The 14526-nt window shown below is 40.2% G+C and overlaps 1 protein-coding gene across 1 annotated transcript in view; it reads left to right on the top strand.

Moving 5' to 3' along the window:
- The window catches only part of necab2 (N-terminal EF-hand calcium binding protein 2), a 127154-nt gene that overhangs the window by 759 nt on the left and 111869 nt on the right, over positions 1-14526 (top strand). Inside the window, exon 2 of the mRNA XM_062421253.1 lies at positions 4358-4382. Within this exon, the coding sequence (XP_062277237.1) occupies positions 4358-4382 (25 nt within the window). The remainder of the gene's footprint in view (positions 1-4357; positions 4383-14526) is intronic.

Genomic DNA, 14526 nt, shown 5'->3' with positions numbered 1-14526 from the left:
ACACTTAAATCGTTTATGAAAACGTCTTACTCACTTAACATAGTTTGAGTGATCTACGTGTTAAAGGGAGTATCCGAATATTTTATCTTATTCAGCAGCCAGTGGATAAAGCTGTAAATTTAAAAAAAATTTTAAAAAAAAGACGCAGCCCTCCCATATTGGAAGTGGCAATTACGCAGCGCCATGTCGATTTAGGTCAGCTCATCAATAATACTGGGTTATTTTTCACCGCTGCCCCAATAACATATTTCCCTCTTGCGTGAATGGTTTAACGGGGTAAAAAAAAAAAAAAGAAGGAAAAAAGTAGTTCAATTGCTGCAGACCCTGACCACGACACAAATAGATTTATAAAGAAGGGGTCCACGGGAAACTAATTATGATAAAGACCAGAGGGCCAATATATCCTGGTACCCTAGTAAACTAATTCTCTCTCTCTCTCTCTCTCTCTCTCTCTCTCTCTCTCTCTCTCTCTCTCTCTCTCTCTCTCTCTCTCTCTCTCTCTCTCTCTCTCTCTCTCTCTCTGTGTGTGTGTGTGTGTGTGTGTGTGTGTGTGTGTGTGTGTGTGTGTGTGTGTGTGTGTGTGTGTGTGTGTAGGGGCATTGATGGGGGTGTAGCCTAGTTTGCTGCTGAGCCTCCCTCCTTGAAGATGAGACAGATGCAGTACAGCTATTCTGTTTTCATGACACCATATCTCTCATAGTAAAGACTGTATTGATTTTTTAAAAGTTCTTTTTTCGTTTTTTAATCATATTATATACCTTCCAGTCACAGAAGCTTCACCTTCATTCATTTTTTTCTTTTTCATATTTAAGTTTTTCATGTTTTCCCCATGATCTTTTATCGACATTTAGCTGCAATACTCACACTGATTGGTCAATAAACAGTGTAAGCCCCACCTTCTGACATGAGTTCAGCTATGAACTCATTCTGGCATTTTCTCTCTTCACTTTCCGCAATCGCTTGAACTTTGAAATGTTAATCGTTTTTGCCATTTTCCGATATTATTGACCCCAGCATTATTATTATGGCCAAGGTTCACTCCAAGGGGATTTGAGTGATGTGTGTGTGTGTGTGTGTGTGTGTGTGTGTGTGTGCGTGTGCGTGCGTGCGTGCGTGCGTGCGTGCGTGCGTGCGCCTGCAGGCAGCATTCTCCTCGTTAGACCCTCACAGCTTGCTTGTTTCTCATCCTTTGCTGTTCTGTTTTTCTCCTTCATCTGAACCCCGCTGCACCTTTCCTTTCTGCACTTTTAACTCCTTTCATTCTTTGTCATCCCCCCGCTTCCTCGTCTTCACCTCCCTCCTTCCTTCTCCACCTCCTTCTCGTCTCTCCTCCGCCAGCAGAAGAAAACATCCATTCTTAATAAGGTTAGGAGGAGAGGATGCAACATAAGGAAAGCATCCCTCCTTCTGTCTCTGGTCGTCAGTTTCGTTGAATCCTGTCAGTTTCTCCCCTTTTGCCGTCTCTCATTTTCTCTTCACTCCTCATTTCTGCTACAACTCTTTACACACATGTACACACACACAAACACCGCCTCCTCACCGAAAACACTTTCCCCATCCTCTCCGAGCTTCGCTGTCTCCAGCAGCTCCAGAGACGGCTGTTTTCTGCGGAGTTGAGCGCGCCCCAGGGTGCAGCCGGAAAAGCAGAAAAATGCAGAACAGCTTGTCATTTGAAACGCCGCACATCTCAGTAGTTAATGATTTTCACTTTGGCCTGCTCAGATGGCTGCAGTCGTTTCCTGAATCCTGCCCGTGTTTATAGTTTGACAAACCGTAAGGAATCTCTAGATGAGTCAATGTAGTTTTGTTGCATGCACACCAAAAAGTATGCATGACAAAAATGATACATTTGTGAGATCAGTTTAAATTTGCATACAAATTATTTTCAGATTGGCATGATTGTTGTCATTGTTGCACATCTAAATTGCCTTGAAATGTGAATCGTGTCAGAAAAGCAGAACAAAAAAGTAAATTTAAACAGTTGATGTTGAAAGTCAGAGAAAAATCATGAGGCATTTTTTTCTAACAGTCGTACACATTTTTAAATGATGAACGTTGTAAGTTCTGTTCTCACATGTTCAAACTTTAATATCCTGCCTAAGTTAAAGCGATACCCGAAATATTTTTAGTATCTATCGCTCATCCCCTCTAGGCAAGAAGGTCTTTATGACTTCAGCTTCACAAAGCTACAACAGTCCACTGGTGACAGGTGTTCTCAGCAGGAAAATAGTGTTGAAACATCCAAAGAAACTTTTTAGAACACTCATCCTCTTTCTGTATGCTCAATGTGGCTACATACACCGCTTGCTGTATGTTGGCCACTCATATTAATGTGATTAAGAGATTAAATTAATGAATCAATACACAGTGTAACTCCATGCGTCTCCCTATCACTGTCTTTCTGTCATCCTGTCGGTTCATTTCATCTATTGCACCCCCATTACCTTTTTCTTTTTCGCTGTATTCCACCTTGTCATTGTGCTGTTTTCTGACAGTCGTTGTCAGGAGGAACAGTTCATGTAACACTCTGAAACACTGATGAAAGTACAAGACCTGACACTTTCAATTCCATGGAGAGAAATGCTTTCACTGAAGCTATAAATTAGCTCCCAGAATTGCATGTGTGTGTGTGACTGTGCATACATGAACAGAATGCGGTGCACACGTACACAGCGAGTAAACATCAATCAGCTTTAGATCAGTGTGTGTGTGTGTGTGTGTGTGTGTGCATAATGTTTGTGAGTTTTTATCCTCTGTCACACTAACTTTTCAGCCCTGTGGCTCCCTAATAAGTCTTATCACACCACAGCCCCTTATCTAGTGGAGACATATTAATAAGAGAGAGAGTGTGTGTGTGTGTGTGTGTGTGTGTGTGTGTGTGTGTGTGTGTGTGTGTGTGTGTGTGTGTGTGTGTGTGTGTGTGTGTGTGTGTGTGTGTGTGTGTGTGTGTGTGTGTGTCTATTTGATTGGGTTTCTGTGTGGATTCACTGGTTAAGACCAAAAGTTGACAAATTGAATGCGAGACAGATAATTTATATTACTAATATTTCACCCACTGGGATCTATCATTCGGTTCTATTAAAAAACACCACATTACATGTGTTTAACCATCTGTCACTTTCGCTGAAACTTGGCTATGTAATGGCCCTGACCTGGAGGCCTGGATATTCATTTATAAACCTCATAGCATCAGCTTCAGTCTCAAAATACAAGATGTCCTTTTAATCAACGTCCTGCCAAAAGATCTGAAGTGGCATTTTATATCTTAGGTTAAACTCCCCTGTAACTACTCTGAGGTTCAGTATTATGTCTCTTTCTGAGGTAAATGTGACAGTTTGAGAGTAGTTTCCTTCAGAAAAGACATACTGTGCCAAAGATGAAAAAAGTGCTTACAGCTGTTACAGCAAATTACAAATGAAAGCAGTTCAAAATTATTGTGGACTTCAATGGATGGTAGTGACTTTAGTTTGTGGTTGACATGATGTTACATTTTCACTGTCCTGTACTTTCACCGTTCCTTTAAAAAAACAACAACAATGCTGTCTTAAACAATTACAGACCAATATCCAAGGTACCATTACTGTCCAAAGTTTTTGAGAAAACTGTTGTAGGATTTCTAACCTGAATACAAATTGCATTTGAGATATGTTTTAAATATAGCTGGTAACAATATATTGTCTAATGTTTCCTTACATTAGTTTTTTTTAAAAAGAAGATTTTTCACCAAGTGTCTCTGGTGAGCAAACTATGTAATGGTGCCAACGCAAATGTTCTGTATGTATCTTTGGCATTTATGTACTACAGTTTTATTATCAGCCAACATATACACTGATTCACTGCATCTTTTGGCTGATAATATCTTTATATCACATCTCTCAAAATGAACTTGCATCGTCCAATCAGAAAATGACAGTTTCTCATGTGCAAATATCACCTACCTTACTGATCAGTGTATAAATGTCCCCTTATTTCTATATTTAGTAAATTTGATATGTTGTTATGCAGATGATGTATAGCTGTATATTGTATGTCATCTAGGTCAATGCAATAATACAATATATATTGGAAAATGTTCAAACTGAGGAGCAGACACCACCTTGACTAAACAATGCTATTCAAATTTACATTGTATCAGAGCATTGAATCCACTTCATGTGTCCAACCCTTATAACTACTAATTACTAACTAGACACTAAAAAGTAACTTTGCCAAACACAGATTTTGAATTTAAGACTGGAAGCTGCCCTCTTTCACCGGCTTTCATATTCACTGTCAACTCTTCCTGTTTAGACATCCTGCAGCTCACTGCAGATGCCTTCATTGATACTAACAGTACTGTCTCCTTCTCTGTTCACAGATATTCAGAAGAGCCGACAAAGATGGTGAGTGACTTTAAATTGATCTCTGCGAACCAGGAGAGAAAAACTGCCGCTAAAAATGTTAGTTAACATAGATTTTTGTGTGTATGAAGATGATCCATTACAGAAGTACTATATACAAGAGAGCTAATTTAACATGACACATGTTATCTGTATGTGCATGTCTTGTATGACACATTGTAGCCAGTATCTCAGTTTGTCAGCTGAGAATTACATGACTTTAATGATCTCCAACAAGATTATGATTTTGCTCCCCTCTGCTTCTTTGTTTTCCTGTCTCATAATCAACAGCATATCTAACAATCATCACTTTTTAATTACATTTGGTGTACAGGTAATCCTTAGTGCCAAGAAACAAGTTAGGATTTATTGATGCAGAATCAGAATGTCGTTTTCACACATTTCTTTTTACGTTCTGCAGTTATGTGAATTTAGAAACATAATATGAATATGATATAGCTGGATCCAGATGCAGATTATAATGTCCAAAAAAAATTTCAAATAATTTGGGGTATTATTTTGACTAAGTATACACAAGTGTAACTGAAAACATTACGTGTACCTGTGTCAGAGTCCTGGTATTGTGAATGCTGGCTTAATGGTATAACAGAGACAACATCAGTGTTACATCTGTGGCTTTTCTAGCAATGAGATGTCAGTTGTCAGCTGTAGAAAAGGTTTATCAATAAAATAACTTAAGAGATTTGTACAGCCTTGGCAGATGTATGTGCTCTCTAAGTATTTTCTAGCTCTTTTTCCTCTACCTGTTCTTGAACTAGTTTGGCCTTGTTTGGTTGGTTTTCAGAGAGGTGATTGTGTGAGATTTATTGTCTCTGAGGTCTTTTCTATTATAGCAGGGAACTATTCAGTATTAACTCTGTCTGCTGTCTGAGCTGCTCCTGCAGTGTGCTGTATTTTTAGCATGGTGGGACATTAAAGTGTTTTCAGAGGGGAAAGTTTATATTACTGTGTAGCTGTGCCAGTGAAAGGTTTGTTTATACCCTCTGGCACGGCACATATACTGAGCCACTTTCTCTCCCTCTTCCTCTTCATCTTCTTCTCTCTTCACTATCTCTCTTCTCTCTTTACACCCCTTCTTGCTCCATCTATCTTTTCTCTCTGTCCCATCCTTTCCCTCCTTGCCTCTTTATTCTATCAGTGTGTCATTGACAAAATGACACACTGATAGAATGAAAAGAATTCAACTAATGAGGAAAAACAGCATAAAAGCTTTTGCTTTCATAGCAGCCAGATGGCCATTTGGTCCTCAAGTGTGTGTGTGTGTGTGTGTGTGTGTGTGTGTGTGTGTGTGTGTGTGTGTGTGTGTGTGTGTGTGTGTGTGTGTGTGTGTGTGTGTGTGTGTGTGTGTGTGTGTGTGTGTGTGTGTGTGTGTGTGTGTGTGTGTGTGTGTGTGTAGGCGGTTTCTCTTATCCGAGCTGATTACTCCTTTGCGTCCTCTCCAGCACTGCGACATCCCCAAAATGTATCTCTGTAAAGAAGATATCTGTTCACTCTAACGTGCTCTACCATGGTGGTTTACTTAGTTGTACTCATCTGTCCAAGCTTTTGTTTCATTAAGTAGAACAATAGGTGTGTGTGTGTGTGTGTGTGTGTGTGTGTGTGTGTGTGTGTGTGTGTGTGTGTGTGTGTGTGTGTGTGTGTGTGTGTGTGTGTGTAGATAAACACTGCAAAATCCATTCATAAACAGAAGTTGTAGACTATTAAACACAAACATTTTTTACAGATGATTTAACTGTTCACATCATCACTGTATGTGATACTATTATCTCGCTTGGGGTCGCTTTTGCAACAGACTGTGGCATCGACTGTCAACATTTTAAATGCCCACACCACCTAATTACCAGCTGCTCCGACACAGAACGTCAGTTTAAGATTTACATTTTCATCTCTCGCCGATCTCATCCCGCACAGAGACCAGCTGTATAACAATAGAGCCACTCTTTCTCCATCACCGACCCACTGTAGGATTGTTGTTCTTCATCGGGCAACTTTATGCTTTCACAGTCTCTAGAATACACACTGCAACTGCAAACTGTCAGAGCCATAGATCCAGATAGGAGAATGGATGGGTGAGGGGGCCGCAGAGCAAGAAGGGAACAGCCTGAAAGTCAAGAGAAGAAGAGGAAAAGATGGTTATTACGGGGAATCGTAGTTATTTGATGTACAGAACGCAAGGCTGGAAGGAAAGAACCAGTGAGCACAAGCTGAAGAAGAGCTATTTTTATCCTCCTGCCTTTCTCTCCAGGGAGAAGACCAGGGAACTGTTTTAATGAGTGAGAGAGGGAGAAGGGAGATGCTAACGGAGAGAATTGTTAAAAAAGAAAGGAAGGTGCAGGGGAGAGATTGGCAGAGGGAGAAGCAGGAGGTGGCAGAGTCTAAAAGGGGTGAGGAGGAGGCTAGAAGCAGAGAGAAAGAGAAAGACAAGTGGAGCGAAAAGAGGAAGAGGAGCAATGTACTGTATATCTGACAGCGGGGCAGTAATTGTTTAATTGGACAAGTTCCGTCTTTACAGTCATGGCATAGATTTCAGGGCCAGCCTTCCTGCCCCCAAGCTGCTGAAACAGCAAACCAGGGACTGTGTGTGTGTGTGTGTGTGTGTGTGTGTGTGTGTGTGTGTGTGTGTGTGTGTGTGTGTGTGTGTGTGTGTGTGTGTGTGTGTGTGTGTGTGTGTGTGAGTGTGTGTGTGTGTGTGTGTGTGTGTGTGTGTGTGTGTGTGTGTGTGTGTGTGTGCATGTTTTCATTATGCATCCGCCTCCACTGCAAATACAAGTAGCATACATCAGTGAGCTTTTTTTGTGTGTGTTTGCCATTGTGTAATATAAGCATACGTGTATCAGTACGCCTGAGCTTGTTTGCATGCGTATGTATATTTATGCGTGTTTGTTTTGTGATGATGACATCACAGCCATTGTTATGCAGCCGGTGGAGTGTTTCCAGCAGCTAATAATTCTCTGAAATAGTTGCATCATTTATCAGCACTTAGTTTACTGTTAGCACTCAGAGTTGCACCTCTCGTACGCCACAGTCCATTGAGCTGCTGCAGTATGTAACTTAATATGTGCCTGCAAAATAGAAATGTCATGATATAATGACTCGCAGGGCGATTTCATTTTAGGCTGCCGACTGAATGAAATAACTTTATACCAGTTTGTTTTTTTTGCATTTCAATTACACTGTAAAGATTACCTGTAACTGCACTCAGTCCTCAGTTGTTAGTCTCAAAAGTTAATTCAACTTTAGCACCATTAATCTATAACGTGAATATACAGTTTGGCTCCTACAATAGCATTTTTGATGTTTGCTGGGTGTTGATTGACAGCTGGCTCACATGCTAGTCTCCCCGGCTCCGGTACTGGTACTGTGTCATACTATTGATGCAACTTTTCTGTAAGTTTAATTCACTTATTTGCAAGGACTTTTAGTTACTGCAAAAACGTGTAGCTTTTACAGAGCTTCCTTTAGCTGGCAGGAAGAGGCAGAGCTAGTTGACCTATAGTCTTCTTGTCATCTCTGACACTACTTCACTACTGTAATTATCTCTTCTGCAACATGTTCAGCGCTCTGCGTTGTGTGATTGGTAGCAGAAAGATTCCCACTGAATTTTTGAGGGCCCTATATAGTCAATAACTTTTCACTTTTAGATGAGATAAATACAGTGGTGGACAGTACATTTAAAAACCTCTACAATGAAGTCTTTCCTTAAAGGCCCTTTTCTCTTACTACACGTGATAAAAACCACTGCTAACTTGTCACAGTAGGAAAAGCACAGATACTATTACTATTACTATTAATACTATTAAATGTCCCAGTAAGTCATGTCAATGTGACAGTGATCCAGCATGCACAATGCCAGGACCCTAAAACTGCAGCAGCTAAATGTCTAATTTTATAATGTATATCTGAACTTTTACTGCTGTGACATGTCTAAATGTCTTCTGTAAAACACAAATTTCAGACACAACTCAGGAGAGAGAGTGAGGGAAAGTCAGAGGCAGTCAAGCACCATGTGTATATGCCCACACAGTTTAGAGGAAAGGTCTAATCATGCAACTAAGTGAAGACACCTGTGTGGGTGGAACTGGCCTTTAACAGTGCCAGTTTATTTTCTCTGAAGCCCTGCTACTTGCCCGATCTAATTAAGGAAGAAAACATTTCCATGATATCTTGGACGACAGAGTAGAGAGACACTGGGTACATCTCAAATCTATTACTTGATCTTTAGTCTATTCTCACTTTGAACCAGAAGTTGTTATGGTCCGCTATTTTGAAGACTGTCTCAAAGCTCTGGTATCTGATCTGAGAAGCGTTCAAAAGACACTCCATTCATATTCTGGGTTATTAAATAATGAATTTAAATTCAGAATATCAGTAAATACTGAGGCATATAATAAATAAATAAATAAATAAATAAATAAATAATACAAAGACATACTGCCAGTAGAAATGGTTCCTGTGTCTCTCAGCAGGACACAGTACACAGTATTAATACAGAATGCAGGTTTTTATTCATGTGCAAGTGTTTGTCAAACAGGTAACAGTCTGCAGAGAGGAAACACTGCTGCTCTGTCAGTGATAACTGTGCACCTTTATTAGTGTTAACACAGTGCACATATGTGCAGACACAAACTCCATCAAAAGTCTCTACAGCTGTTAAAGCCGACTGACAGCTGATCCAGCTGTGATCAGCTGCTGCCATCATCAGAAATGGATGTCACTTCACATGACGCTTCAGAGGAACGTCTCATTTCTTTAATAAGATATTTTCTTGTTACCTCTCTTCACATGGTTTCCTTGCGTCTCTCCACACTTCCTCAGTGGAAGAGACTAAGACGCAAGGAAAAGACGCACGTGAGGGAAACGTGGATGCAGTTAAGAGACTTGAGATGTACCCATTTACACAACCAGGGACATACAGGAATTTTGTATCTGTACTCTCATTTAGCGGGTAGTTTTTTTTTCTTGCCTCTTGCCTTGTGACTCATTGGCCATCTGTTAATTATCGTTACTGTGTTTGACATAGACACAGAAAGCAGACGGAGTTTAGGGAGGCTTGTTTATCCACACTGTCAAGACTAGACAGCATTACAACATTACAGCTAAAAGCAAATAGGAGGGTGCAGCTGCTTCTGTTCACCGTGGCCAGACACAGCTCATGCCTGTTAGAATAATAAAACTGGCTTCACCATTTTCTTTTTATTTGGTATGGAGAGCAAATGTTCTAAGCTGTACACTAACACCTGTCAGATCACCTGTCAGTCAAAAATGTGGCAGGTGATACAGTTATGGCACTTTTCCACTACACAGTTCCAGCACGACTCGGCTCGGGGTTTTTTTGCGTTTCCACTAGGGAAAGTACCTGGTACCTGGTACTTTTTTAGTACCTGCTCTGGTGAGGTTCCAAGCGAGCCGAGCCGATACTAAATGTGACGTCAACAGACTGCCGGCCACTGATTGGTCAGAAGAGTTGTTGCTGGAAGAGTCATGAGCAGTCCCACACAAGAATCAAACCCGGCATTTTTAAATACCGGCAACAGCGTTACAACCATACGGCTCAATTTTCTTGCTTTGTGTGTGACAAAAAGCCACAGACAGAGCAGCAAGTACACCACTGCCTCAATGTCCTCCATTGTTTATGTGTTTTGTGTCGCGTATAAAACAAAGTCACGGCAGTTTCGCGGAGCAGTGCTATGATGACCCCGCCCACGTTGAGTAGGTACTTATTGTAATGGAAAAGGTCTGTTCTGGAACCGTACCGAGTCGAGTCTGGGTTTTTTTGTCAGTTATTTTCTAAATGAACTGATAATTTTGCAATTGATACAGCAGATCCACTTCGTGCTTCGAAAACTATTGCCTTTGTGTACAGTATTTTACAGTGCCATAGCTAGCCATAGCCTAAAGGCTATATGTTAAGTTCCTATTACTGCAATTATTTCCTGTCATTGTTCCTGAGTACGATTGTTTCTTACTTCCTATTACTCCAGTCAGCGTTCCAAACATTTCCTAAACTTTGACTGTACTTTTTGTGGAAGTTTGTCCTCATCACTAATGTATTACTTGAATACTGTTTTCTGAATTCCAGGTACTCTCTCCTAGTGGTTGTCTTATGTAATTTATAGTCAGCAATGCCAAATCAGCAACTTCCTCACTAGATTTTAAGATTATTTTAAGTAACTCTCTTCAAAAAAGGAGCCTAAAGGCAGACGTGCTCCCCTCAAAAAAATCATCATTATTTCTCAGTGGAAGCAGGTCACTCCATTTAAAATGGCAAAGTTTTGATGCAAAGTCATTCCATTTCATTCAGTTGATTTGTTAACAGTGACAAGTAAGTACAACTTTTGCAAACTTGCGGAGTGCCCTGGTAGTTGAGTGGTTACAGTGCATGTAATATACGCACAATGTCCCTGGTTTGAGTCCGGCAAGGGACCTTTGTTGCATGTTATATCCCTTTCTCTTTCTCCCCTTGTTTCTTGTCGGCCTCTCTGCCACTAACTGTCCATTAAAGACAAAGAAGCCCACAAATAATTAAAAAACAAGCAACTTTTGCAAACTTGGACACAAATGTGCATTGCTGACCAATAGTAAACTGTCTTTACAGTGAAGGAACAGAGAGACAAAATTAGCTGTGTCACCCCATCCAAAGTTTTAAACCTTCCTTTGCTGAAGGGTAAACTAGGGTTAGGGTTTTCTTGCCTCAATTAAAGATTAATTGGAGACAGGAGTGGGTGGTACACATACGTTTTTTAATAAGTTGTATGATATTGTCACCTTAGCAACCGAGTTAACTCAGAACTTTTTTTCCCCTCTTTAATAATTGACTTAAATTATGTACAATCACCAGAGGAAGTAAACGCAGCACAGAGAATATACAAAGAAGCTCAGATAATTTTTTGACTAACTAGCGTGTTCTGGGTAGCTAACATGTTTATCTGTTAGTTCGTCAGCCTCTAGCACCACCTACTGTGTGTCATGGGAACATTCCGATGAGTTTCTTCGTAATATTTTTGTTCTTTCTTCATGATGAGGCTGGTGTTGTTGATCATAACCGCTAAGCTTTTAGCGCAGAGATAAATGTGACAGACAGAAGCAGGCAAATGTGGGAGGAAAAAGTAGATTAAAACAGTCAAAAATAGCGTGAAGGAGGAGGAGAGAAACTGAAAGCAGGAGAAACAGGAAACGAAGAGAGAAGAGTGAAACAGAATGAAAGCAGGTGTCAAAGGAGCGAGGATATAAATTCACGAGGTGAAGGAGGAGGAGGACATAAATTTGGATAAAGAGGGAGCTTGTCACTGTCGCTGTCAAAAGAAAGAATGAGACAGTGAGAAAAGCAAGACATAAATCAGAGGAGAGAGACAAACTGACAAGTGAGGAGAGACAGGACACGAGGGACAGACATTAGTGAGAGATGAGGCGGCCTGCAGACAGCCAGCATGATGGGGCTGTACTGGAGCATTTGGTTCATGGTTTATTCAACAGCATCCAGCTGATTCACTGGTCCAGAGGTCTTGAAAAGAGGCTGAATTACATCTCTGTTAATTTTGTCTCCCAAACCTGTGGTCACATTTTGAAGGTTTACATCTCAGCACTTTTGTAGTTCAAAGGAATAATTTTGTGAAAAAAGTGTAATTGTTTTCATGGCTAGAGTTATGATGATAAGCTGAGAAGACTCTCATATCTCAAGATATGAGAGTGATATCGAAGTTATAACTTACTTAACTCTAAAAAAGCAGTTAGATGAGGAAAAAAAAAAGTCAAACAATATTTTTTTTTCAACATTGATTCTTAAAGTGGAATTTGTTTAATTTCACTATGATTTTGTATTGATCTTATTAGAGTGTTTGATTGGCTGACAGTAAGCAGTAGGTCATTCAGTCAGCCTCCTCACATCCATCATGTCAGGCTGGGTACAGTTTTTTCAGACAGCAGGACTTCATGTCAACCACCTGGTTTCCCAGTTAGTGTTCTGTTGGTGTAAGCCAATTTATCTGCCACTCATAGCCCTCAAAATTAAATGTGCAGATCAACTATTCTGGTTAAAACATGACTCAAACTAACCCTGATACTGTAGGTGTGAAAGATCAGTAGGCTATGTAAGCCAAGCTGTGATGTAAACCCACTTTGATGCAAATTATGTAGCAAGGATAGAGCAGCTACACAGTAACAAATCCCATGCATTTTCCTCAGGAAGAAAAACCCGAATAAGGCTATTGGACATTACTAACTGTAGCTAAAAGCTATGCTTCATGAGCATTTGTGGTCAGAATAATCAACAGGCTCAAGTTACAACCTCAAACAGAAACCATCCTACTTCCAAATCAAACTGTTTGATATGAAAACATTTGATGATTGGTCTATAAATGATTAAACTTCAGTGAAGGGCTACAAATAGTATTGTAACCAAGCGGGTATCTCCTGGTCTGAAAAGTGAAGCCAATGTGTAAACTACCTAAACCTGCCTTCTATCTAATGACCAGCAGGGGGCAACTCCACTGGCTCCAAAAAGAAATCTGATTGTATAGAAATCTATGAGAAAATGAATGTATCTTTCAAATGATTTATTATCTCAGTGTGAAATGTCCTAATAAGTTGATGGTCTCGATTGCTTTTTTGAATACAGCATGATGTTAATTTTGTAAATTATGGTGCCATTTAATTTAAAATTGTCTATAAAGCAGGGTATGCTTTAGGTTACGGCTACATTGATTGACAAGTTGCTACCATGGAGACAAGGTTGGCTAAATAACATAACCATGGTGTAACCCCAGACTCCCAGAGTACAGGTGTAGTCATAACATCACTTTTCATCATCACATTTCAAGACGTTTTTAGTTCATGAAAGTTAATTGAAACATTTTGGATACCTAAAAAAGTATTGTTCAGCATCCGGTTAAATTAAAAGATCCTAAAAAAGGATCCTATACGTTAGGGCCACAATTAATTATTTTCATTACTGATTTATGTGCCCATAGTTTTCTTGATTAAATCATTTCATCTCTACAATGAATGAAAATAGTTAAAAATACCCATTATCATCTTGTAAAAACCCAAGGGGAAATCTCCAAATTGCTTATTTTTCTGTCAAACTGTCCAAAACCCAGACATAATGAACTTAGCATCACAAAAGACAAAGAAAAGCAACAAATCCTCACAGAACAAACATTCAGCTTGTGTGCCGCTAGACGCCGCAGTGAGCCAGTCAGTCAGAATGGTGTCATGTGTATCTAATTACCTGCAGTCTTTAATCACTGACACTGCTGCTAACAAGCCCCAGAGTGCCTCATGCCGAGGGAGACGTGGAAGAGACAAGAGAATAGGGATGGGAAGTTGTGCCGCAAAGACAGGCATGAACGAAAGAACGTGTTTGGTACGTGCTTAAAAAAGGGTGTTCTCTCACTATTCTGCTTTTTTCTTGAATATCCAGTACATTGTTTTCATACCAGACTGAACAAACAATAGAGGTGTAAAATGCATCCATCTATTGGCATGTTTGAAGTGATTTCTGCCAAAGCCTAAACAATAGAAATACAGTTAAATTTCTTCTTTCAGCTGTGCATTGCAGCCATCATCTGGTGCGGACAGGACTTGGACACATGCTTATTCACTCTGCTGACTTTCAGTTGCTGTTGTCGGACAACCGAACAGGAATGGTACCTGTTAACCAAGTGGAACACTAATTCCTCATTCTGCACTATGCTCATGTGCTCTGCTGACAAGGAAGGATAGAAAATATTCTTCTTCCACACTCATCTAAGTACCTTGTGTGTGTGTGTGTCAGCTGCAGGGTTGTGGACGGGCAGCAGGTCGTCTGCATATTACTGGAATACTGAACTCATACATACTCATGCTTCTTAGTAGGGCTAGGTATCGTTACTTGATACCTTTAACATATTGACCGAAATAAATCAATACCAAGTAGTATCGAAACGTCTCCTGTCAAACGATACCTGCAACTGATCCTTTTTGCACCCAGAGATAGAAAATATGACTATTTGTATGGACTTGCTCACAGCCAATCAACGCATTAGTTCTTCGATTTAATGCAACGTTATTAGCCCACTGCCACAGGAGCTACAACCCGTCTGTGCTGGGGAAGTTGTGGTGAATCTGAGTTAGCGTGCTGAGCAGTTCA

Source organism: Scomber scombrus, chromosome 6 (assembly GCF_963691925.1).
Source record: "Scomber scombrus chromosome 6, fScoSco1.1, whole genome shotgun sequence".
NCBI lineage: Eukaryota > Metazoa > Chordata > Actinopteri > Scombriformes > Scombridae > Scomber > Scomber scombrus.
This window is presented reverse-complemented; position numbering and strand designations above follow the sequence as displayed.